The sequence below is a fragment of the Hippocampus zosterae genome, chromosome 20 (genome assembly GCF_025434085.1).
Source record: "Hippocampus zosterae strain Florida chromosome 20, ASM2543408v3, whole genome shotgun sequence".
NCBI classification, from domain to species: domain Eukaryota; kingdom Metazoa; phylum Chordata; class Actinopteri; order Syngnathiformes; family Syngnathidae; genus Hippocampus; species Hippocampus zosterae.
The window spans coordinates 6,017,973-6,043,000 of NC_067470.1; the positions used below are offsets into that span (position 1 = coordinate 6,017,973).

General features: G+C 43.6%; 5 protein-coding genes across 8 annotated transcripts in view; 2 read left to right on the forward strand and 3 right to left on the reverse strand.

The window, feature by feature from the left end:
• The window catches only part of LOC127593261 (guanine nucleotide exchange factor VAV3), a 44,118-nt gene extending 43,175 nt beyond the window's left edge, over positions 1–943 (reverse strand). Inside the window, exon 1 of one of the 3 annotated variants that reach the window (XM_052054572.1) lies at positions 436–937. In XM_052054572.1, coding sequence (XP_051910532.1) covers positions 436–642 — 207 coding nt within the window. In that variant the 5' untranslated portion in view covers positions 643–937. Of the gene's footprint in view, positions 1–435 lie in introns of all 3 variants that reach the window. The other 2 variants (XM_052054574.1, XM_052054573.1) reach the window with 2 other exon arrangements.
• A 2,516-nt stretch (positions 944–3,459) lies between these two features.
• On the forward strand, positions 3,460–8,066 carry selenoj (selenoprotein J). Of its 2 annotated transcripts, none has more exons than XM_052054580.1 (10): positions 3,460–3,684; positions 3,966–4,032; positions 4,493–4,672; positions 4,905–5,003; positions 5,322–5,414; positions 5,493–5,649; positions 5,754–5,869; positions 6,093–6,170; positions 6,393–6,532; positions 7,684–8,066. In XM_052054580.1, the coding sequence occupies exons 2-10, from the start codon at positions 3,966–3,968 to the stop codon at positions 7,780–7,782; spliced, it is 1,029 nt and encodes a 342-aa protein (XP_051910540.1). In that variant the 5' UTR covers positions 3,460–3,684; the 3' UTR covers positions 7,783–8,066. The 2 variants fall into 2 exon arrangements, with proteins under 2 accessions (XP_051910540.1, XP_051910539.1); XM_052054579.1 differs by having other exon boundaries at positions 3,464–3,684; positions 3,903–4,032.
• Positions 8,067–9,378: 1,312 nt separating this feature from the next.
• On the forward strand, positions 9,379–14,513 carry LOC127593264 (endophilin-B1-like). Its single transcript, XM_052054578.1, has 9 exons — positions 9,379–9,594; positions 9,991–10,132; positions 10,580–10,708; positions 10,873–11,006; positions 11,328–11,420; positions 12,479–12,568; positions 12,945–13,045; positions 13,119–13,332; positions 13,458–14,513. Exons 1-9 carry the CDS (start codon positions 9,532–9,534, stop codon positions 13,563–13,565), a joined length of 1,074 nt encoding a protein of 357 aa, XP_051910538.1. The 5' UTR covers positions 9,379–9,531; the 3' UTR covers positions 13,566–14,513.
• A 2,721-nt stretch (positions 14,514–17,234) lies between these two features.
• Positions 17,235–20,611, reverse strand: nrros (negative regulator of reactive oxygen species). Its single transcript, XM_052054575.1, has 3 exons — positions 20,465–20,611; positions 19,712–19,823; positions 17,235–19,246 (listed from the first exon to the last, which is right to left on the reverse strand). The coding sequence occupies exons 2-3, from the start codon at positions 19,808–19,810 to the stop codon at positions 17,309–17,311; spliced, it is 2,037 nt and encodes a 678-aa protein (XP_051910535.1). The 5' UTR covers positions 19,811–19,823; positions 20,465–20,611; the 3' UTR covers positions 17,235–17,308.
• A 1,904-nt stretch (positions 20,612–22,515) lies between these two features.
• Positions 22,516–24,626, reverse strand: fbxo45 (F-box protein 45). Its single transcript, XM_052054583.1, has 3 exons — positions 24,143–24,626; positions 23,517–23,873; positions 22,516–23,395 (listed from the first exon to the last, which is right to left on the reverse strand). The coding sequence occupies exons 1-3, from the start codon at positions 24,461–24,463 to the stop codon at positions 23,210–23,212; spliced, it is 864 nt and encodes a 287-aa protein (XP_051910543.1). The 5' UTR covers positions 24,464–24,626; the 3' UTR covers positions 22,516–23,209.
• Positions 24,627–25,028: the final 402 nt, after the last annotated feature.

Consider the following 25,028-nt stretch of genomic DNA (forward strand, 5'->3'; position numbering starts at 1 on the left):
AAAGTGACCAAACGAACCCACAACATTTACAGACTTTTGGGGGATTATGTGATATGATTGCTCTAACTGGCAGCAAATTTGACTCACTTCATATCGAACTTGAAAGTGTCACAATAAACAATAACGTGCGTGAGCTGTTCCGTTATTTCACGGAGAGAGAAAAAAAGATTGCGGAGGCGTTGACTATAATGCACCCAAACTGAAGACAAAGTTATGATTTTCTTGAAGCTGACGTCCAAATCGTGAGCAGTTTTATGCCGAATTCTTTCACTACTCTCCCGTGCACGTGCGGCTCGACGAAAACGTTGTCATACGCTTGTTTGTTTGCCAAGAGATCAAGAAGACCCCGAAATGTGCATGACAGTGAACGGAGTCTGGCGCCACGATGCTATATTTGACCGCGTAGCAGCAGATGCGGCGTTTCTCTTCTCGTACCTGTGACATTTGAGGTCGCAGGTTGATCTCCTTGAGATTGATCGACTGAGGCCTGAGGTTGTTGAGGAGGTGGCAAAGGAGCACTCCATCCCGGAGGGTTTGCGCCAAATCGAATACCTGCGCAGTCTCCCACGTCACCCGATGGTTTGCTGGAAGCACCTTGCAGTTGATCAACCACAGCGCGCACTGCCTCCAATACTCCATCATTACTACCCTCACTTGAGCCGACGGCAGGACGAATTTCGGGTATTGGACAAGTGGACTGGCTTGGGTGGTGCGCTTTAGAGCGTGTCCATGTTCCAGCACGATGAAAACGGAGCAGGACCACGATCGCAGAGGGATGGGCTGCAGTCGATGTGAGCTTGACAGCCTTGTGTGCTCGTACGACTGGATGAAGTGCACTCACCCCCCACCCCTCTCTCTCTCTCGGTCTCTCTCTATTTCTCCCTCCCCCGCTGTCTCTTCCCTCCCCCTCATCCTCTTCCGCTTGCAACTGCATTACATTGCAGAAGAGCAACAAGACGCTCAGACTCCTGCCTGTAGTATTACCCTAATGCTGCCCCCCCCCCCCCCCCCCATATTTGTGCCCAGTAATAAGAGTAGAAGTGGTGGAAGTAACCAAGTGCAAATACTTCTTCACCGGTTACTGGACGCGAATTTGCATTTCTGCTTTTGAGGTGCCCAAGTGTCTGTAACGGCTGCAAGAAATACGGCTCGTGACTAATTAAACTTTTATTTTATTTTTTTAGATACCATTGGCGGTTGAGCTGAACAAACCTATACTTTTAAGGCCAAGAATTGTATTGCGTATAGCTGCAGATCCTGAATGACTGCTTTATATGTCTTTCTTGATTCAATTCACCCCCTCACAAATTGTCACTGGCCCCATATGCATGATGTCTGTTTACAATGAAACCCTTTTAGGCCTCCTTCCCCATCTACTACACCCGACCAGTGTCAATTAACAGTCTGACGACGCTATTGTTTCCACTGAGCGCGAACACAGCGGTTCCTGTTTACGTTACCCTCCGATGACAAAAAAGGTCATTCAGAATTTGTACACTACCAAGCTTATTACCACGCCTATTAACGCTGATTAAATTGATACAGTGAGTGTCATAGCTTGGGAAGAACCCCTCCATTAGATCTCGATTGATGATATAGGCCACAGGTGTCAAATTCAAGGCCCGGGGGCCAGATCTGGCCCGCCATATCATTTTATGTGGCCCGCGAGAAGCAAATCAGACATGTCAACTTCCATGATGCTTGCTAAAATCTCTACCAAAATCCTCGCGTCATAAAAAAGAGACATATTGTAAGAATTTTCTTGTAACCAAACCCCTCATTACAGTAACTTAAACAATAGTTGAATAAACTGTTATTGACTTTTTTATTTGGTTTCAGTCATAACGGCCCTCCAAGGGAAACGGTAACTAAAATGTGACCCACGACAAAAATGAGTTTGACACGCCATTGTAGGAGAGAATATTATATAAAGGATCTCCTGGTTTCTTCTAGCATTCCATAAAAGAAAGAGAAACAAGAGAAGAAAACCACAACTGTGTTACTTCAACTTTGCAGAAAGGAAAGCATTTAAGGAAGTAAGTGTGAGCGCCATGAAGACTGTGTGACAACCCCCCCCCCCCTACATGCATTTATAAACAGCAGCTGAGCACACAGGCTTGTGGAAACAATGCATGTGCATATTAGCCTCCAGATTATGCTGTTGTAAACACATCCATGTGCTGGAACTCCTCATCTCCTCTCTGTTTCCTTACAACTTGGCTCATAAGACTTGCCTTTGTGCTTATGCAGGCGTTTTGATGGAAATTAGCGCTGTAACCATTTAAATTGAAACCAATGTTGGTTAACTTTCAGTCATCTGGCGCTATCCTTCATCGGATGCCATGGCCGGCATTGTGCGGATGACAGGAAAGGTGACAGGCGGCCCGGATGCTGATGTGCCGCTTAACACCGTTCTCCTGTTACAGCTTCCTCGACCACACTGGAAGAGGAGACATCCAGCAGGAGAATTATCAGCATTCATTGGATTAATGTAGGACAGGGGCTGAAAGGTAACACGGTAGCCCCAGAGCAATTTAACCTTGGTCTTTCAAGCACGTTTTCATTTGGATTTTTTTTTTGTGTCCATGTAGCGTTGTGATGAAGTTACTGAAGGTAACTAATGAAGGTTTTGGCATTATTAACCCCCTCCCACTGTCCAGCCAGATGCTCATCGCACCAAAATGTATCCGTCCCCCATTGTCATTGATAGATGTCCAGCCTTTTGTGTGTGTGTGTGTGTGTGTGTGTGTGTGTGTGTGTGTGTGTGTGTGTGTGTGAGACCTGATCTGATCAATGTATTCTTTAAAATACTGTATTTATATAACATTTATAGTCGATGTGTTTTTAAAATGACATAGCCCAGTATCTTTGTTGCATTGTTACTATATTCTTTGCAAGCATCACAAGGTACAAGTAGTAGAAAACAGCAGACAGCTTTCAGTGGCTGTGCCTTTATTTGAGTTTGTGTTCATTGTTGTTAACCGAAATTGATTGGCTGAGTCTATTTGGTTTGCCGAAAGGGCCATAAGAGAAATTAATGGCCCGGAATCCCCAGGAGAGATTTGGGACTAATGGAGCCTGACCAGGCCTTGCGGTGTCTCATCCGAGTGGAATCATCAATGGGGATCAGCTGGGAAAGCATCAGGATGGAGGCAATGGAGTGGAATCTATACAGAAAGAGTGAGCGTGACGCATCAGAATGGCTTCTCGTCGCTTTCTGGACAGGCTGTGAAAGCGACTTCATCATGCCATCATTGGTTACTATCTTATCTCAAGGGTTTTAAAATTGATGCCATTTTAAAGTGTGGTGTATTAACCATCATAGATTTGTATGTTGTTTGGACACATTGACTTCCCGTACTTTGTATTGCCATCTACTGCGCATGTCTGAAATGTTACCTGAATGCTAAGCCTCTTCCCCGCGAGGATAATGTCGAAACTCGACGGTTGAATACATAATAGAAAACGCGTGTGTGTGCCTCGTCATTTCAAGACACAACAAAAAGCATCATTAAGACATATTGGACCCACGTAGATTAAACTTATCCACACCCTCTGTTTTGCCATTGGAGCTTCAGAATCAGTGGGCCAGTGGTACCCTCCCCCGAGTTTTGAGGAGGCGGAACGGACTGTGTTTCAAAACATGTCAAGTGGACTACGACAAGGTCACAAAAAGACTCCAAGGTAAGCACATGAGTGCATTTATCTTTTGCAATGACGCATTGTTACACTCCTATTAGTCATGAACATGGAATGTGCCGAGCAGGCCGTGTTATTGAGTGAATCGTGTTTTTGGAATGTTGGTTTCTCACAGTTCTTTGTGGCGTGTCAATTTAGCTCCGAAAGATTGTAAAAAAAAACTTCTGTGCAATGAATTGATGTCCCTTAATACCATGTTTTAGTACCAGGTGAACCGTTGCAGTATTTTACTTCAGTTGCTCATTCTCCAACGCTGTTGAAAGCAGATGGCCTTGAGTGTGCGAGAGAGAGCCATTGGGGCCATTGTAGGGGCAGCGGTCGCAGATGCAGCAGGTAAGATAAAATATGCAGTCATGATGCGGTGAAGGAATTGCTGTCACGACCTCTTTGTTACATTTACGAAACATTTGTTGAACTACTATTTGGCTAAGCAGCTCTGTAGAAGATTAATTTTTCGTGCTAATTCAATTTGGACAGTGATATTTTTGCATAAGCCAAAGGAAATAGACGTTCAATAACTTAGTTTTTGTTTTATTTTGTGCCACAAGCTAGACAGACGTCTGTCAAAGGTCAATGCACTTTGAGACATCTGTTCAAGCTGATAAGAAAGAAGGGGTGGCTCTCAAGACATTTTGACTGCAAGCTGATGGAAAAGGACTCGTGGGCTCTTAAATAAATAGCAAAGAGCTTTCGGTGGTTCCAGTTACTTTCCCGCAGCTCGTCGTAATAGACTCATATGTGCTCTCTTGTTTTATTGCCTGTGTGTGCTGCATGTGTGTGTTCTCCAATGCAGCCCAGCCCATGCACTGGATTTACAATCCAGACAGACTCAGAGAAGTTCTCGCTGACCTGGAACCCACACCAGAGTTTCGTGCCGACTCGGCAAATCCTTTCTACCGCAGGAAGACAGGCGAGCAGACGTGCTATGGCGACCAAGCTTACGTCCTGTTGGAATCATTGAGTCAGTGCGGAGGTACACGACTAAGTCAGGCGGGACAATGCGTCATACGTTGTCATAACTTTTTTTTTGTAAAGACTCAAATGTGTCATCACCATTGTGAACCCAGTGAGAGCATGAAAGAAATTTCCACATTTTAAAATACACATGTTATGATATAATTGAAGACAATCAATTTCCAATCGGGATAAAAGTGAGTGAATTTCAGCAAGCTGCAAAGGCGCTTTGCTTTCTTGTGTGTCGGCAGGTGTCCATGTGGACGATTTGACTCAACGTACCTGCAAGTTTTTTGGCACAGGGACAGCGTACGACTTGCCAGTCAATGACCCTTACCGCAAGAAAGGAGGTACATCTTCACAGTATTTTGCACGTAACTGTCGATTCCAACATTCCTGTCAACAGCCACGGACATGTACAAGCGTCCATAAAAATATTCAATGTTTTCTATAAGTAACATTTTTAATAATTAATCACCGCTGCATCGCCATTATGGAGCAGCACACCAAGACAACAGCTTTACTTCAGATAGTTACATGGCATCAAAGGCAAAGAGAGACAGAAACTATTTCACAAGTTAATCATTCTTGCATTGACACAACAGTACCCATTGGTAAATATCAATCCATAAAAAAATTAATTTGAAAAAAATGCTTGAATTTTCCAGGCCCCAAAGCCGTCCTTCCTATTGATGGTCCTTGGAGGCACGCGAGCCTCAAAGCTTTCTTGAGAAATGTGGACGCTGGCAAAGAAGAAACTGGTATATAATAATAAAGATTTCTATCATTGATGACTGCTATTTTGAGTTGTGAACTGTTTGCATGTGTATTTGTTTGAGGCTGTGACGAGGACTGTCAAATGGACGGCGTTACCAAGCTGGCTCCAGTGGTGGCCTTTTATGCTGGCCAAGGCGACATGCTGGAGAAAGTGGAGAAAGTGATCAGGGTGACCCAAAATAACGATATGTGTGTGGCTGTGACATTGGCTGCAGCTCGGTAAGGAAAAATGTTGAACACCCACAATATCTTCACATTTGGTTTCTCATTGGAGGGAAAGTTGTAATGCTCCACCGTTTTGTCTGTTTTATGAATGTGGTCAGGATTTTGGAACATTTCATTCTGAATGGTCCAAGTCCCAAAGCTCTGGAAGCAGTTTTGGCTCAGTTGAATGATCCGCAAAGACAAAACCCTCAAGAGCTCGATAACGTTGTCATCGGTAAGACTACGTTTGCCCTTCAAAACATCCATTTGAGGCCATATCCACACTAGGCCACTGGAATGTGCCCATTAGCGACTTCCTCTCCAGTTTTCTGCTGGCCTTTAAAAAAAATTTTTTTTTTGAACTTTCAAACTCATTCTCTGTCGGCATCATGGCCAATCAGTTCCGCAATCTTGCAACAAGTTAAGCCTACCTGAATTTTCTCATTTCTCTGCGGAAGCACATCTACACCAGGTGAAGAATAACCTGGCCAAGACAGCCCAGCAGCTCATACCGGCTCTCTTCACAAACACATGAGGTAAGCTCGTCAGATAGTCTGATGACGTGGCGAAACTCTTCTACCCCTCTGCTCCGGCCTTTCATCTTCACACTAATGACCGCCTTTCAACTGCCTTTATTTTCTCCTTCCTACTGTGTTGAGTTTTACGAGGGTAAAAGGGGCAGACAATAAATGCTCATGTAAAAACGTCTGCCTTGGGAGGGTAGTCATGATGTGCAACTAAATTACGGTTCTGTCCAGCTTTGCCCGGTGCATTCCAAGGAGCGCTACATGGAGTCCTGACTGCGAGCCAACTGGATGAAGCTGTCAGGGACACCATGCGCTGCGGGGGGTGCACCGCCAGCCGAGCCTCCTTCATCGGAGCCTGCTTGGGGGCACAGGTAATAGCGCTGAGCAAAGAACTAACTACGTTTTCAAAGGAAGGGTGTTAATTTTCATTCCGGACTGAGTTTAATCATGTTCACGATATCATTACGAATATAGAATGCTTAACAAGATTCTTAGACAGCTACCCAGACTGATGTTTTTTTTTGTGCACTGGCGAGATTACACCAAAACTAGAGAGCACAGACCTTCGTCAGGGCCAAGCAACGGCATCAACAAAATTCCCAGATCCCGAACAAAATTGAAATGTCTCTTCTGAAGCGAATGCACCGTCACGCTCCAAACATTCATGCAAGTCAGTTTGGCAGTTTTAAAAACACACTACACTAGCCTGCAATTAATTCTGCATTTGAACTACAAATCTGTCTTGTATATTTCAAGGCTGCTCAGTCTGGAGACACTCGAATGCAATACCTCACTGTTACCTCCCCATTGTGAATACGCGCGCGCATGTTACATCAATTGTCACGCTTTTATGGTCTGCAGCAAAGTTTGAAATGGCAAAGTGTCAAACTACCCCATTGAGAAAACGCTGTCAGAGAGGCAAGAAAAATGTCATTAAAAAAAAAAAGGAAAGAAAAGGAAGGAAAGGCATTAGTGCTCACTTTGTACTTTGCAAACGTTCTGATTTGCGCTCAGTACACGTAATCTTGAGCTGCAAGAAACCCATTTTAATCCAGTTCTCCGTCATCGGCTCGGAAGCGTAAACGCTGATCTGGCCCATGTTTCCGTTGTGAGGGTGTGTGGGCGGGATAGCTTGAGCTGCGTCAGCTGCAATGACATCATCGCAGCATGACACTGTGTAACTTGCCAATAAATTCAGCAAAGAAAAGGACACACAGTCAACAAAGGACAACAGTAGAAGAGAACCAGCATTTTGGTGTACTTTCTCTTTGGCACTAAGTTGCTTCAGATAAAAGAAGACGAGCTCATGTCCTCCGATTTCATCCCATTTGTCATAAAGAGAATTCTCTTTTGACCAATCAAGGGCATGCAAACTCCACTCATGAAATTGTACGTATTTTAGGGGTGTGGCACTTTTTGAAAACAAAAAACAACAACAAACAAACAAAAACTGTTATGCAGTGAAATGAATTTGAGCCTTAATTAAACATGTTAGTCAGTCTTGTTTTTAATGTCTTTGCAGACTGGCCTCCAAGGAATCCCTGAATCTTGGAAGAAGAAGACACTTCGATACCCTCAGCTGCTGGAGCTAGTTGAAAATATGTTCCAAAAATCATGTTAAATTGCAGTTAATCATTGAGATTGCCTTGTATGATCCACTGCTATTAGTTGCGGTGAGTGTCTTTTCCTGCTATAATATTCACTTTCCTCAAGTTACAGATGTGCTTTGAAATGACAATTCATGACAGACTCATTTTAAAAGTCTCGGACTGAATGAGACTCGACCCTGTTTGTCATGTCAAAGTTGCATTATGTAAGAAGAGGGGAGTCTGTGCCATTTGCTTGAGTTGGGTCAGAAGAACCTTGAAACCCATCAATTGCTAATAAAGGATAGTGTTACTTGCATGTGCATGATGTTTTAATTGAAGTTCTCAAGTGCAAGATGGAAAGCTGAGGTTTCTTAGGGTCTGGAAACATCACTTTTTTTTTCTTTTTGCTGAAGTGAAGAATTTGTTTGGTTTTTGTCTTTCCACTCCACGGAGCATGTTTGGTTATTGAGACGCGAACGAGCAGATTTACTACTGGAAGAAGTCGAGACTGAAAATAATGCTTCCCTCAAAGGAGCTGTTCTGCATTCCGAAATGTGCTGACTTTTATATTCATTCATTCATTTTGAGCACACATTACATATGTAAGATAATTTTCAAATTACCAGTTTGAGTCTTTCTTTCCAAATAGATGAATTGATTTGATACTAAGCGCTGTATTTACTTGCATCATGGCTGCAGGAGCTTTTAAATATGTATGCATGCATGGCCATACATGCATGTACATATGTGCATATAAACGTATGCATGTAGGTCTGTTCTAATGGTCAAAAGTTTAGACCATCGAAACATCTGTGTGGTCTAAGAATAACACACAAATGAACCTAATGATGAATAAACTTCCACAACATTGTTTAGCTGGGGAAATAGGTCACTGCTGAGAGTGCACAGGTAACAAACAGAAGGGAAGTCATTTGATTTCTCCCTGTGCCTGACTTCCTCCTACACAGCAGGTAGGCTGTGCATGTCTGGCATAATTATATCCAGACCTGAAGAGTTGTTTTTTCCCCAATCTGCCAAAATCCAATTCCACAAGGTAGCTTTTCTAAGAAACGGAAGAAGGGTGATCAAATTGTGAAGTGAAAAGATTGCCATCCTCCCCATGTCAATAATCTTGTTAAATTCCAAAACAGCTCTATCCTGTGCCTTAAATTTGGCGTCAACAAGGTACAGAGACAGATCTTGAATCAGAATCAGAATCATCTTCATTGGCCAAGTATGTAGAACACACAAGGAATTTGTGGTGATTGGAAGATTGGAACCTCTTGTATGTTATTAGCTTCTATTTTATTGTACGTTTTCTGTGGGTCATTTTACACGTGTTTACATGTTCTGATGATCTCATTTTAAATAAAAAAATACGACTCGGTTACCTTTTGAAATATAACAAAAGACAATTCTTTTAAAATTCGAAACGTATGTAAGTCGCTCCAACGCGTCACTTTTTCTCCAACGCTATGCAAAAAAAAGGAAAAACAAAATGCGCTTTTCAAAGATTAGCGTATGAAACAAGCGAGAAATGCCAAAAGAAACTTCAGCTGTTTCGAGCAACCGAAAGACCGCATGCGCAGTTTCAAGGCCAACTGTCAGATTGCTTTGGGCGGAAGGGAACTCTCTTGGTGTCGTATCATCTTGGTTGCATTCAACAGCTGGGTGGAACTCCCGACAAAAACTTGCTTCAGTGACGTTTTCAAAAGAGATGGAAATTGGACGGCTTTGAAATAACCCTACCGTAGCATCAAGACTCACTTCTCCTCGTTGTCATGGATTTTAATGTCAAGCGGCTAGCTGCAGACGCGGGTACCTTCCTAAGTCGTGCTGTGCAAGTAAGTTTTTTCAACGCTTTGCTGGTGGACGTGGTTGCTAATAAGCGGCTAGCTTCTACCCAGATGAGAGACCTTTGAAAATGTCGTAACCTTGGCATTGACTGTGTTATACATTTTGATCAACATTGAGATGTGTGTCTTACAACCACGTTACACTAGGCCATGCAACACTTCAATGTTTTTGTCCATTGGTCAGTAGTAGGTTAACATCAAAACAGGCCGCTAAAAAAAAAGATAATACCGTGTACAGTACTCTTCATTAGCTGCACGCATGACGTTGATTTGCGTCCAGTTGATAATACAAGACTAAAACATTCCAGTCTAGAAAGTAGGGTGGGTGTTACGTGCATTAATCATTTGGTTTGGAATTTGATGTGTATTTCGTCCTTTTAAAAGTTCACAGAAGAGAAGTTTGGCCAGGCCGAGAAGACAGAATTGGATGCCCATTTGGAGAATCTTTTGGTAAGAGCTGAGACCACCAAGCAATGGACAGAAAAAATCATGAAGCAGACCGAAGTCTTATTACAACCCAACCCAAGTAAGAACATGCTCTTTATTACAAATTAAATGCAATAGATGAAATCAGTTTGTGGTACGTGCAGAATCATTATAGTTTGTGATGAGCAAGAGGTGTAAAGTGTGTAGAATGTTACATTTGTAAGGCACATAAGATCAAGAAACGGAGCTCTAAATATTGTGCATCCACATTCAGGATTGGTGTGTGACATCTGTCTGCTCAGCTGTGCACGCTTCTCAATTCGCACCATTTTACGGAAAAAACACAACAAACCACCTAGTGTTATTAGTTTTGGACACAGACAAGTTGATGTGAATTTTTTTTTTCACTATTGTAGTTGCTTTGTGCATAAATCATGCTGTCAGGAGATTTTTTTTTCCGTGTTCACTGTGTTAAATGTTACAGTCTCGTACATTCCCCCCTGACTGTCTCATGACTTTGTAATTGAGTTTCCCTTGTAATTTCTAGATGTCCGACTTGAAGAATTTGTGTACGAGAAACTGGAAAAAAAGGTCCCAACGCGAATGAACAACCATGAACTGTTGGGCCAGTCCATGATTGACTCAGGAAATGAATTTGGTCCCGGGACGGCTTATGGTGATTATCGATTGTGTATATTTTTGGTACATGTGGTACATGCTCTGTATCATCCAATCAACGCTCTGCAGGGCTGAGTTACAGCACTAGTTTCTAGATTGTACCGTCTCCTGTCCTGTGCAATAATGGGAGTGATGGTTTGTTTGTGCTGCTCACTATTGTAGGAAATGCTTTGATAAAATGTGGCGAGACCCAGAAGCAAATCGGCGGTGCAGAGCGAGAGTTAATTCAAAGTTCTGCCATCAATTTCCTGACCCCTTTCAGGAACTTTCTGGAGGGGGACTTCAAAACGATCCTGGTGAGCTGGTAGTGGAGGATGCCATTCTCTACCCTTTTCATGCAATTTCAACAACAATATAATCTTAGATAATTTATAAAATGGTTGTATCACTCTTGCTCTGGAGTCAGTAAATTCTACCTCATTGCTCACGTGGGTCAGAATAGTCTGTTTGCTTTATTTTTTTTCTTGCAAATGTTTTGACATTTTCAAAAACATTTTTTCATTCCATAGACATTAGACCAACTACTTTCTAAAGGGAAAACACATCAAATCATTAACTTGTTTTGCATGTACCTGGAAATTGTAATACATAAGTTTCTGTTCATCATTTCTTTCCAGAAAGAACGAAAGCTGCTGCAGGTCAAGCGTTTGGATCTGGATGCAGCCAAAACGAGACTCAAGAAGGCCCGCATGGCTGATACTCGAGCTGTTGTACGTATATGTTGTCAAATATTGCTTTTTACTGCAGTGTTCTTTTACAACTTGGTGTCTTGGTGTTGTTTCAACGCTGATCAGCTGTCACAAAAATGTTTCTTCCCCAAAAATATGAGGCAATATCCTCTTCATAGAAGGAAAACTACCGGGGCCTCGAAGGCAGTATGAATTCACATGACTGTCAACGGGTACATGCGACATATTAAGACTTCCCTTTTCTTGTCACTTATTCATTTGCAACTTCACCAGCGTCACTCCATTGTATTCATCCGGACCACATTTGCACAAAGTGTTTTCACAGTGATCTTCACGTTACCTTAAGTGACGTCTCAATGAAATTACAAAATCGAGGACTGCTGTCATTTTGGAGTAATTACTCCGAACATTTGTCCCTCCTTCCTCCTCTGTACTTCTCCTCGATGGGAGCTCTGGTGGGTGGAGCTAACATGTAAATAATAGAGCGAGGATGGATGACGGAGGAGGTTGCTGATTAAGAAATCTGGTAATAGATGACGTCACGTCATCACAAACTGGTCTTCTCTGTGACTGGATTTAAAGCAAGCAAGCAAGAGTGTCCAAGGTTTGCGTGGAAGTTTTCGAACATCGCAAATGGATTCCGTGAAATGATGTGTTCCAGAGCCTGAGTGGTGTTGGGAATAGCCGCGTTTTGTCACACAAAAGCAAATCACGCCGCCGGTCTTTAAGTCTGATCTGGAGTGGCTTAGTAGCTCTCGCTCTAACTCTTGTCACTGTTTTTAAATTGAAAAGCTGCAGATGTGAGCAGAGGAAGTGACAGAGGTAAGTGGAATGCTGGAGCCATGTTTGACGTAAAAAAAAAAAAAAGTCCCAGACACACATGCACGCACCGAAGCCATCTCCTCTCAGAGTAATATCCTCTGTCGTCACACTTGGACTTGTGAAGATTGATAAGAGGCAAAAGCTCTCATTTGTTTGGAGTATGCTTTTCGGGACCCGCAAAACACTTATCTCATGTGTTCTATCCCATGTGTCTATGTTGGAGTTCATCTCGAAATTACTTTGATCCTTTCCTGCAGGCTGAACAGGAGCTAAGGATGACTCAGAGTGAATTTGACCGTCAGGCTGAGATCACGCGACTGCTGCTCGAAGGCGTCAGCAGCACCCATGTGTGTATCCTGGCTTGCCTTCACACAACCTGACACCTCCATCTCAGTCACACATAAAAAATAAAAATAAAAAAAAGAAATTTACACACGTAATTGCCAAGTGGGTGTACACCACAAGAGAAAACCTTTTGGAATGAAGGGATCCATGTATAAAATGCATGCAGAAGTATAAAATGCATTTTCAGTGTTACACTTACCAACGCACAAAATTGATGTGACTTGATTTTTGTATTTTTACTGCACCCAAACGGTTTTCGCTCTAGTCAAACAGTAGCGTCAAAGCAGCTGAGATAATTAAGCTATATAATGCATCCCCAGGTCAACATAAATCGGCAGCCTTTTCATATCCTTGTGCACATTTCTTGTGTGTAATCAGGCACACCACCTACGCTGTTTGAATGATTTTGTGGAGGCTCAGACGACCTACTATGCGCAATGCTACCAGTATATGGTGGATCTGCAAAAGCAGTTGGGAAGGTAAAATCACGCTCCGAACAATTCTACCATTGATTTCTTTTTATCAGCATCTCGTCTCTCTCTCTCTCGCTAGTTTTCCTTCGTCATTCTCCAATAACAACCAGTCGTCAGTGACGGAAGGGGCCAGCATTTCAGTGCCCACCATACCAGTGTCGGCCTCCCTGCCCGCCTCTTCCAGCCGCGGTGGCTTCAGCGAATTGCGTATCTCCAGCGGCAGCCGCAAAGCGAGGGTCCTTTACGACTACGACGCGGCGAGCGGCAGTGAACTTTCCCTGCTGGCCGATGAGGTGAGCCACTCTTGTAGCTGTCTACAATACGGTCGTACCTTAATTGAGATGTGGCCCAATTTACGAGGTTTTCAAGTTCGGAGCTATCATTTTTTTAATGCGAGAAACACGATATGTGTTTGCAGGTTATCACAGTCAGCAGCGTGCCAGGCATGGATTCCGACTGGCTCATGGGAGAGCGAGGCAGCCAGAAGGGCAAAGTACCAATCACCTATCTGGAATTACTTAACTGAAAAATGCATCGTCAGTCGTGAGCTTATGCTCCCATATCAGCCCTCTTCCATTTTGTTTTTATTTTATATAATATATAAAAAGTCAGGCTCCATTTTTAGTGAGGGCACCTGAACTCAAAGCTGGAATCAGTGCGTTCAAGTGAACGGAGGGGGAAATGGAGTTGATGTTTTTGCATGCAGCTGACTTACATTTCAATTTTTTTTTAAAGTTGCCTCTCTTCCATACCTTTGTATTTGATGTTAAACAATTTGCAATGGGTGCCAGAACATCTTCCAAAGTTTTCCATGCATTTCGTTTTTGTTTACATGATCTATCTACATATAGTATACACATCTCAGTTGCCTAAGGGTGTAAGTTTGGAGTCTCTCTCTACTTTGTTCACTGCTACCGTAAAGTAATTTTTTTCCCCCTTCGCACTTCATCCTGAAAACCAGCGTGATGCTCGTTCAGAATTGGCTTGACCATAATGAGATATTGTATATGTTTATGAAATAGCAGTGGGCAACAGCTTTGTGAAGTTTGGCACAAGCCTTGTGAGCACTTTGAACTTTTAAGTGCCAGATGAAATTAATCGGGAACGAAATCAGTTTTATTCCAAACAACTTGCCAAACATTTTCAACAACTTTTAGTTTTTGTCCAAATCCAACAGTCTTCAGATTGGCAATTTGTTCTACTTTTTAGCCTCGACTCCTGTTACTTGATATTTATTGCTAATTGGAAAACTCACATCTTGAAAACTCAAAGATGTGAACATCAAAATGTTCACATTTTTGTAGGGATTTGTCAACCTATGGCTACTTTGAGATTAAGTTATTTGCTGGGTGTATAGTTGGCAAATGATTAGTTTTATCGTATGGCACGCTGATCAATATCCTATCTTTGATATCTTCTGATATGATGATATCATCTGATATGATGGGTGTGGCATGGCTAATACATCATCCTTCCCCAACTGCATCTCGTCATGAATATGTTGCCTTTACAGTGTGGAAGCTTTAAGTATGCCATTGCACATGTGCTATTTGTTTGATAAGATTTGTAAAGTGAATGCATTAAAAAAAATTAAAAAGGAGGTCATTTTTACTTTGTTGGAGTTTAAAATGGCGCTGAGTACTGAGGGTTTTATCATTAATTATGATGTGTGCATGCAAAATCAGCCAGTGGGTGGCAGAATAACACCGTCTTACTGATTGCGACGATTTTAGGTACATTTGGACGACAAAGTGACAATCTGTGTACCACTCGTTTTTCAAAACAAAACGGAAAGAAAAATGTGTCCCCCCCTCCCCCGAAAAAAGAAACTGTCGGTAAAAGATACCTTATTTCAATTTTCAGCAGTAAAATTTCATATTTAGTTTCTAATGAATTTGATGACCATGAACACATTCTGCCACTTGCCGTCGACTAAAAATGACATCCTATCGGCGTAATTCAGGTAACAACCAATAACAGCTTGACCGAACAATTCCGTCGCTACATAAATTGTTAGACAATGCTCATTTATGGCAGGCACTAGTTTGCAGTGTGGGCAGCACGGCGGAAGACAGGTTAAGGTTAGCGTGCTGGCCTCACAGTGCAAAGGTCATTGGTTCGGTTCCGGTCTCCAGCCTTCCTGTGTGGAGTTTTCATGTTCTCCCTGTGCCTGTGTGGGTTTTCCCTGTGCACTCCCAATTTCCTTCCACAATTCCAAAAACATGCATGGTAGGTTAAGTGATCACTCTAAATTATCCCTCGGTGTGAGTGAGCGCGGATGGTTGTTTGTCAATGAGTGTGCCCTAGATTTGGCTGGCAACCAGTTCAGAGTGTACCCCATCTCTTGCCCGAAGACAGCTGGGATAGGCTCCAGCACATCCGCAACCATCGTGAGGATAAGCGGATTAGATAACGGATGGATAGTTTATAGTGTATTTGAAATTCAACACATTGAGGCGTGTTTCTATGTTTGCCAATTGGACCATTCCAAACAAACACTTAAGTATTTTTCAGAATGAATTTCTGGTGCATTTTTCATCTCCCCTGGGCTGAAGAACATGGATTCACGTTTGTCTCCTTCTGAAGTGTTCGCAGGGGAAGTGTGAGAAGATGTGCAGTGTGGTACCCTCTCGTGTGTCGGCATCCAAATGTGTGCCTCCCACTACTGCCACTGGCGCTTCATGCATTCCGTGCTCACAACGGTGAGTATAAAAACACACACGCAGACCCAGATACCCATTTGGAACACTGACCTACTTTGAAAGACCTTGTGTCCTATTACTTTAGTCTACTATATTCACTGCACAACGCAGTGGCCGAGGCTCATCTTATCTGGATAATCAATCATCAATATTCTCACTTGTCCTTTCATTTGTATTTGCAAACTCAACGTGATTAGAATGTCGTAAATTGAACAGTACATGGTTTGCACAATCACCCAGCATACGAATGCAGACTCGGCAACTTCTCACAGCTTCCTCTTTCGACCAAAAGTAATTTTGAATGCGATAAATACATGTGGGTTGCATTTCTGGTACTCCTGAGAAATCAGAACAGTTATTCCAAGTGCGGTGGAATCTCCCAAAATGTATTTATTTGCGTGAAAATCTCTTGTCAACCATGTCAAAATGACCACCAGATAAATTCATTAGGGAGTAACCACGAGGACAAACTCATCAACGATGTAACCGACTGCTCATAGTTATGTATTATTTAGTTGAGTTCTTTATTTTGCGTGATATTTACTTGCTGGAATGTTGCAAACCACGGGGGGAAAAAAAAGATTTAGTTCTGCAAGGGTTCTCTCTAGTTTCTATTTATACGTCTTCAACCGCCATGACCTTGAGCATCACCACAGCGGTATTTTGGTTACCTTCTGGTTAGGCCTCATGCAATCTGCCACAAAATGCAGATGTTATCGACCTTCCCGTTTCTCAGTGACTCCACTCATTAAGAATTCACACGCACGTACGGGGAACGTCTTTTGCGCTTTTTGAATTGGTTGACGGGTGGTTTCTGCACACCGCCGCGGTATAACGAGTGAGCTCACGAGGACCGGTTTCCAAAAGTAGCTATGCTTTGAAAGAAGGTGTCCATGTTGTATTTTACCCTTCATCCGAACGGAAGGAAACCCTCCTCCTTGAGATAACGGAACTGGTCAGTTGCTGCACATTTGAGCAAAACAGGAAATTTCTTGTTTCCTCCGCTGCTTATAGCGGCAGCTTGCACCACACCACTTCTGCATCTGTTCACGCATGAAGCACACCACCAAGCACACGTTCACACACAAAGCGAGGCACGGCCGCAGTTTTACTTTGAGGTAACAAGGAGGCCGTGGCTTTGAACCGCCCTCCCTGCGGTGGGAAACAAGATCTTCTGTACCATAACTTGAGTTGCTGATCAGTGTATCACAGGATATCATAGCAATCATCAGTAACATACCAATACGTTGCAAGTTGTCTCATTGATCCGATGCTTCAAAAGTGCTCTCGACGCAATGCTTATTTTTGGATTAGATTGGATAAACTTTATTGCGTCAATGATCTCCCCTTTAATCTTCCTGGAGTGGGAAAAACTTTTTAACATTTCCAAATATCAACCATCCAAAATAAACTGTCTTGGAATTATGTGACATAACGATGTCTAGAGACACGCGGTAGATAAGACCTAGAAAGCTTTGAATATCCATGACAGGTTGTACAAAAAGTTAACTTTATTTGTGAAATTGGCACACATGTCCAGCCTAATTTGCTGACACCTTATAAAGCATCAATAGGACGTCGGTTTGAAATATTTCTTTTTGATCGATTTGTGTATCACTTTGGGCTTCACAGTGAGGAATACAATCATTAAAATGCCCACTAAAGAAACGCAAACGGGCACAAAGAGGAGAATGTACCAAAAAATGGACTCTCCGGTTTCTTCGTGACAGAAAAATGACTGATAATCCCAGATGCTGCGTGTTTGGGAGAGATCTGTACATTCGATGTCCGACTGGCCGACCATATGCACGGTCTTTGTTGTTGTAAATGTCCGAAACCACTCCGTTTGGCAGCAGTTGAATGGATTTCCTGTGAGGAAAACGGTGTGAAGTTTCGAGGCTAATTTCTCGGCCTGATCCGAGGGAATAGAGGACAGCCTGTTGTCCCTTAGATCGAGCTGTTTCAAGTCAAGACTCGCGACGGACGCCGGGAGATCTGCGATGGAGTTGCGTGAAATATTCAGAGATTGCAGATTCGGAAAAGCTGCAAAGTCCAAGTCCCCGACGTGCGTGTTTCCCAAACCCAAGTGGTGTAACGTTGCGCTCAGGCTCTTAATGGATTGTTGGCCTCTTAGTCCAGGGTTGTCAGATAGTTCTAAATGTGTGAGAGAAAGGCCGGAGAATGCCGAAGGCGGAATTCTTTTGAGGTGGCACCCCTTTAGGAAAAGCCGCCTCAGGGACGCAGTGGCGTTCCAGGCTACGCTTGCGCCGGCCTCAACTTCCTCAGGAAGGCAGATGCCGATGTTGTTGTAACTGAGGTCCGCCGACCGAAGGCTTGGCAAGTTGAACAAGAGTCCCGAGGACAAGCAGTCCAGATCATTCTGGCTCACGTTCAGCTCTGTCAAATTGCCAAGAGTTCTCAGCGTAACGTCGTCCGCCGCAATCTCTTTCAGTCTGTTGTTGCTGACGTCCAACTCGCACAAGCTGCCAGAGAACCACTCCGAAGTTAGATTCAAGCGCTCGAGACAGTTGCTGCCCATTCGGAGTCGAGACAGGGACGGCATTTGGCGGATGAATCCCCGCGGGAAGTACTGCAACTGATTTCCCCGTAGGTCTAAAATCTCCATCGAGGAGACGTCACCGTGGAGGTCGTCGTCCCACAGCGTAGCCGTGAGGATGGTGTTGTTCCTCCTCAGGTTGTAGAACGTGACGGTGGCGGTCAAGTTGGGGAAGGCGGCGTCGTCCGCCAGGCGCTCGTAAAAACTCACAGTGTTGTGAGACAAGTACAGATTCCGTAAGCGGCTCGCGTTGGGTAAGAACGGAAAGAAGAGCAGTTTGTTATCAGATAGATCGAGCGTCTCGATTTGGAAAGTGACGTTGACGTCCTGCCTGGAGATAAACCACTCGATGAAGTTGTGGCTGGCGTTTAGGACCGCGAGCTGCGTCATGTGGAAGTCCGTCAGGCAAGGAAGATAATTGAAGGCCAAATTGAGCCGCTGCAATCCGGGCGTGCCGTCAAAGGCGTTGTCGATCTCAAACAGGAGGTTCCTCTGCAGGTCCAGCTCTTTGACCCGACGGAGATCCCTGAACGAGGTCTCGTCCAGGCGCCGTAAGAGATTCCCCGAAAGATTTAGGTACTCCAAGGATGTTAGATTTTCAAGCAGGACGGCGGCCATTTCTTCATCCAGCGTATTCTCAGATAGATCTAAAGATTGGATCCTGGGCAGCGTCTTTAATGCTTTGCTGGTTTCCGGGTAGCTCATATACAGATTATTATTTGCTAAATTCAGACTCGTTAAGAATTTGCAGTATTGAAAAGCCTTGGCGTGTACTATCTCCACGTGGTTGCAGGCTAAACTGAGGGTAGTGAGTGACGGATAGCGAAGAGAGTTGTCGTGTAGTGTCCTGATAAGATTGTGATGGAGTTGAAGCTCCTCGGTGCTGCTCGGCAGTCCCTCGGGTACTGACGTGAGGTTGCTGTTGCTGCACAGAGCTGCTCTTTGTGTCTGTAGACAAGGAAAAGAGAACATGCGCTGCTTTGGATCTCTTTTGACAACAATGTCCTCAGAAACTTTTTCTGGCAAATACCTCGAGGGATTTTCTGTACAGAGAATGGATGGATGGGTGCTGGGCTTTCGTTTTGTGAAGAGAGAAATTGTTTCATGATCTATATCTGTTTTACCGACACCAAGCGGGGTATTACGTCACTAGCAGGATAATGCTGATACGATGACTGCTAATACGACATAACAGCAGTACGTGGATTATCTTAATAAAAAAACGATTGCCCCTTAATTAATGTTTCGTGTCAACTTGAGAGGCTCAAGCGAGTGTCCTACGCACAGGAATAAAAATGACAACAACAGAACCAGAATACCCTATTTTTTAAGATCAATTTTTCCATTAAACCACCCATGGCCATGTGCGGCTAATATGGAACTCAGTTCACTGTATGAAAAGAGAGCACTTACCAGCTTGCACTGACTGTGTTGCGGATGACTTGAGGCTGGTACGAGGACGGTCCACATGGATAGCATTAAACAAATAATGATGGATGAAGGGCCTGACATTTTAGCATCCTCACTGTTCAAAAAAATCATGGAAAAGAAAGAGAGACTTTTTGCAGAGAGGCAGAATCAACTTTTTTTTTTTTTTTAGTTTTATTCAAAATCATCATGGGTTTGATTCCGGCTCTCCAGTGTGGAATTTGCATGTTCCAAAAACATGCGTGGCGGGTTAATTGTCCCTCGGTGTGATTGTGAGTGTGAATGCTTGTTTGTCTATGAGTGGGCCCTTCAATTTGCTGGCAACCAGTATGCGGTGTACCCCGCCTGCCGCCCGAAGACAGCTGCGAAAGGCTCCAGCACGCCCACGACCTTTGTGAGGATAAGCGGATTAGAAAATGCATGGATGAATGGATTTCATCTTCATTTTTTTCCCCCTTTATTTAATACCTCCAAGAAGTGTGCATTGTGCTTAATAGTCATGATATTAAAAAACATTTTTTATTTCACTAATTTCACTTTGTGGGTCTCTAGGCAATGTGGAAAACGTTTTTTTCTTTTTTTCAGGAAAATCAACTCCGGATAATCGAGTAATCGAAGGTAAGAGCAACAATATGCATTGCAACCGATAGATAAACATTTCAAATAATCACTCCGACTGCTCTTTAGACAGTCAGTGTTCGTTTTCCAAACTGAAAAGTGCATCATGCTTTCACTTACAGTGGTGGTTAGATGCGGATCCCCCAAGCCACTGATGCCTGCTCCCCTGACCATATCGCTGCCTCGCTCTCCGCCGTAGTGTGCCTTTCTCGTGCGTGATCTTCATGTGCCGCCCTCTGACAGAAGCAATGACACCTCTGTTTTACTATTCGCGGAAGCATGCAACGGAAACCGAGTCACATGGACAAGCTGCAATCAGAGAGAGGTTCTCAAGCTCAAGGGGGGGCCCACAGGAAGGCAGGCAAGTGCTGCTCAACTTCTCTTCTTCCTCTTCGCCGGAGCCCAGGCGTTATATCTCGCATATTAGAATTGTGGTTGCGAGCGCAGCTGCCACCACACCGACCCTGGCAAAACACGCCCTCGACACTCTTTTGACACACTCTTGGCCTCTTCTGATCAGCCAACATGCTGGAGAGGAAACCAGTCAACGTACGTACACACCCTTCCTGCTCGGTTTGAGGCCTGCTGCTACAATACCTACTTCAGTTAGAATGATATTATTGGATCTTATCTATTGAATAGTTTCAACACCATTCGGCCCGATGTAAGACACACAAACATGGGAAACATGAATTGTGTTCATCGCAAATCAGCGTGATAGTTTTTTGTTTTTAATGTTTGCCATTTTTTCTGCATTGATCAAATTGTCCCCGCAGGCATATTTTGACCCAAGTTGTTTATCCTTGGTATCCACCCATCAGGCAAAAATAGGGAACAAGGAATAAGGAAGTGAAGTGGCTGGCTGGAACATAGGTCGAAAGTGGGGCAAAAAAAAAAAAATCTGTGGCACGTGATACTTTGTGGCAAAATCGATTTTTGACTGGCAGTTTTCTCAGCACTCTTAGTGCTCCTTTCCTGCTTGTATAGGAATTATCAATTGGCGTTGTAAACATGCATTTTGACCTGTTGACCTGCATTATTGTCCTTTGAAACGATTTTTTAGTACAGCTTTTGTTTTGATGCAGGTGTACCACAGGGTTTTATCGGTTTACTCCAGTCAATTGGTTCATGTATTGCCATGCTTTTGCCTATGTTGGTTTTCCAGTGTCACGCTTCTCTGTTTATGTGAATTATGAACTACAGTTCTATCATTTCCTTTATTTGTTGATATTCAGAGCAATTTGAGAGGCATAGGTGCATCGCCACGAAGGCACGTAGTGAAATTGTAAATCATAAACTGAAATCGGAGCATGTCTAATGCTGTGTTGACTGAAATGATTTTTCTGACTTATTTTTTGCCTCGCTTCGGGGATTAAGGCTGTGATGAGCAACAGCACAACATGTGAATCTGAGTTCTATTTCTGTGAACTGAGGAGGAGGAATAGTCGCTATTGTCGTAGGGGGATGTGGGATATTTTCTCACAGGAAAAAAAAAACAATTCTTCAGTTTCATGCTGTTGACATTCTTCAGAACCAGTTTATTGTTGTGGCTGTAGCGTGCAATGAATAATAAGCAAAATGTCAGGAGGTCCTCGGTGCAGCGTTACTTCAGTGTTAAAATAGGGAGCATGAATGACAACGATGGCGCAACAGATGCAGTATAGCAAGATATTCCCCATCCAGGAGAATCGTTTGTTGTTGGCTATCAGAAATATTTCTTGCACAAGTTTGTTATGTCTTGTGCCAGCCTAAAGGTTTTCAAAACTGATATTGTATTTAAAGTGATAGTATAAAGTAAATTTGTTGTTTACTAAGTAGTACATTTCAGAGTGTATACTTTTAATCAGGCAAAGGAGATGAGTTGTTTAATTACATTGTGTCTTCGTGTACTTTTGCCACCTCTTTAAATGCTCAGAAAATGCATTGAAAGAGCTTGCATCGAAAAATAACATTCACAAGACAATCGCTGCACTGACCTCTTGTGGAAACAGCCTCAAACGAGAAGGCATCAGCAATCATTCATTTCAGCCCTTTAGATTGAGCAGACACCATGAAGAGATCTTGAACGCAAACAAAGCCTCCGGGGAATATGTCGAGACGATATGAAGAATGGAGACATCGCGTCGTGGACATATGAGATCATCCCACAAGCAAAATGCATCGACAAGGCATTTCCAGTGGCCCCATGTAACGACTTTATTCTCCAACTTTTAAGCTGTACAGAAGCCAGTAGTACCATAGATAAAAGAGGGAAATAAATAGTAGAGCGTAATACAACAGTAGCACATTAAAAACGACACGCTGATGTGACATACGGGTTCTGCCCATACCGGATGCATGGACTTAAAAGTAACGGATTGTAATAGTCCGTACGGCACTTCTCATGCAAGGCAACTACTAAGTCAGGTCACGTTGATGTGGCATAAATACAAATCCGAACTAGCACGGGACGTAATAGATTATTCCACATTGAGCTGTTTTCCCAAATTCATAGAGCTTCAGTTTTTTTAATTGAGTAGTGTTTGCCACAGTCTAGAATAGTTCACCTGGACCTTCAAATACAAGACAAACCTGTGGTACGTGTTCAGCACTGAATCGGGGGATAATGTTCAATATTTTGATACATGAATAAACACAGAGTCCTTTTCACAGTCAAAATTCTGACGCAGGAGTCGTGAGCTGTTCAAATGTAGTCAAAATGTCTGCAGTCCCCGGTATGAATGTGAAGAGCTGCTGAGGTGGAAGAGAACGGTTTGGCCTTCACAACCTTCAGTGATGGTCCCCTCCAAAAGTATTGGAACAGCCGTGTCAATTCCTTTCCGTTTGTCGTTCCAATACTTTTGGAGAGGACCGTCCATTCAGCTCCTAGCCATCCAGCGGCTTCCCCAAGTACACCATTGTGACCTCCGTGTTGCCGTACACTGCGGAGACAGCAGGGAACAGGCAGGCTTTGGGCAGTCCTCGAAAAGCAACTCCCAAAAACTCAAACCCCCTCTCGAAAGCTAATGTCTTGTCATCCATGTCGAGAATCACTCGTATTCTCTCGCCAATCTGCAGAAGAAAAGAACACAATGGGTGATGGTGTTCATCAACATCTAGATTTTATTCATGGTCATATAAGAGGTTAGCCGTTTGTTTTAAAGACGGGGGACTGCTCAGTTATGGGCCATACCTGATATTTGGGTGCATTGTTACACTGTGGAAAGTTCCCGTTCACCTCCCCGTTGTGGAGCAAGTTGTTGTCGACCAGGTTCCAGCCCCAGCTCTGGTCATCACTGCCCAGAAGAGCCACGTAGCCTTGGCACTGCATCGATGCCCGCTTGGTCGCAATGCCGATCACCGCCACCGTGCCCAGAGGGCCTTCCCACCAGATCTCCCAGGCGTGACGCCCTTCTGAAAAGCCAATCTTGCCCCGTGCTCCATCTGTGCTCTGTGCGATGGGGTTGCGGTGAAGGGTGAATCCGTTCTTCTTCACGTACACGTTGCGAGAGCAGTCATGGGAGCTCAGAGCATGTTGAAATGATTTGAGCTGGAAACAGATTCGATGTTGTATCATTTATAATATTTTACACAGAGATAAGGCTCGAGCCTAGTTTGGAACCCTGAACCTCAGAAGTTTCCCCCTGTATGGCTTATTCTCTGTAATAATTGTCTGCTTCACCAATGCAGCAATAAGCAGGTACGTTGTTTTGGTAATTATGCTTCCGTCTAATGCACCAGGCACATTTACGTGCGGTGATGGTACAAACATCTTGATGATCCACGGGTCTCCCAATGGGAACCAAACAGTAAACCCACCTTGCCCTTGTAGGAAGGGAGGTTGCACAGGATGTCAGACCGCAGGGCTTCTTCACTTAGTGTTCGAGCAGCCAGGCTGCGCCACACCTCGCTGTTTTCATCCGCCAAAATGTTGTTCCAATGCCAGCACACCAACGCGCATCGAGTCAAATCGGCGAGCTCCAAATAAGAAAAAATAAGCTCCAGGACCCGAGCAGGTAGTCTACCGGCCACCCCTGCTCCACCCCCGGATGCCGCAGTGTAGGGAGGGCCGGCGGAGCTGCAACTAGCTCCAGCTGCTGCGCCCAGACTAGAGGAGCCTCCACCGGCCGCACCCGACATAATAGTCCCACCGTTTGCAAACGAGCGAAAACTATCACCTAACACCACAGAATGACGCCCAAGTATTAATTTAATGTCAACATTTCAGCTCTTGACACATACATGGGCGCTACTGGAACCACAACAGTATGGATCTCATTCCAGTTCGACCGCTGACGGGAAATGATGCGTAAGGTCCCTGAAGAAACAAAGTAATAAAAATGAATAAATGTATTGGCAAAGAATATAGTCTACAAAACCCTTGTATTTATCTTTAAAAATAATTATTATGCTTAGTTTGTAATGTTCTTCTGCAGAAACAATGCTAAATCACCGCCACACATAATATTTTTTTACCACACGCCAGGACCTTAGCCTGACGTCATAACGGACCCAATGTCATTCGTTGCAGGCGGTTGTAGTCAAAACACGAATAAAATTAATTAGAATGAGATATTGTGTCACAAACATGTGTGTATAGAATAATTCAGAAACAAAGGATACACAAATTGGATAAGCAGTGAATAAAAAATAAGATCAGAAAACCTTTATTTGTCTCACAATGGAGGAACCCCAAATTTACAGG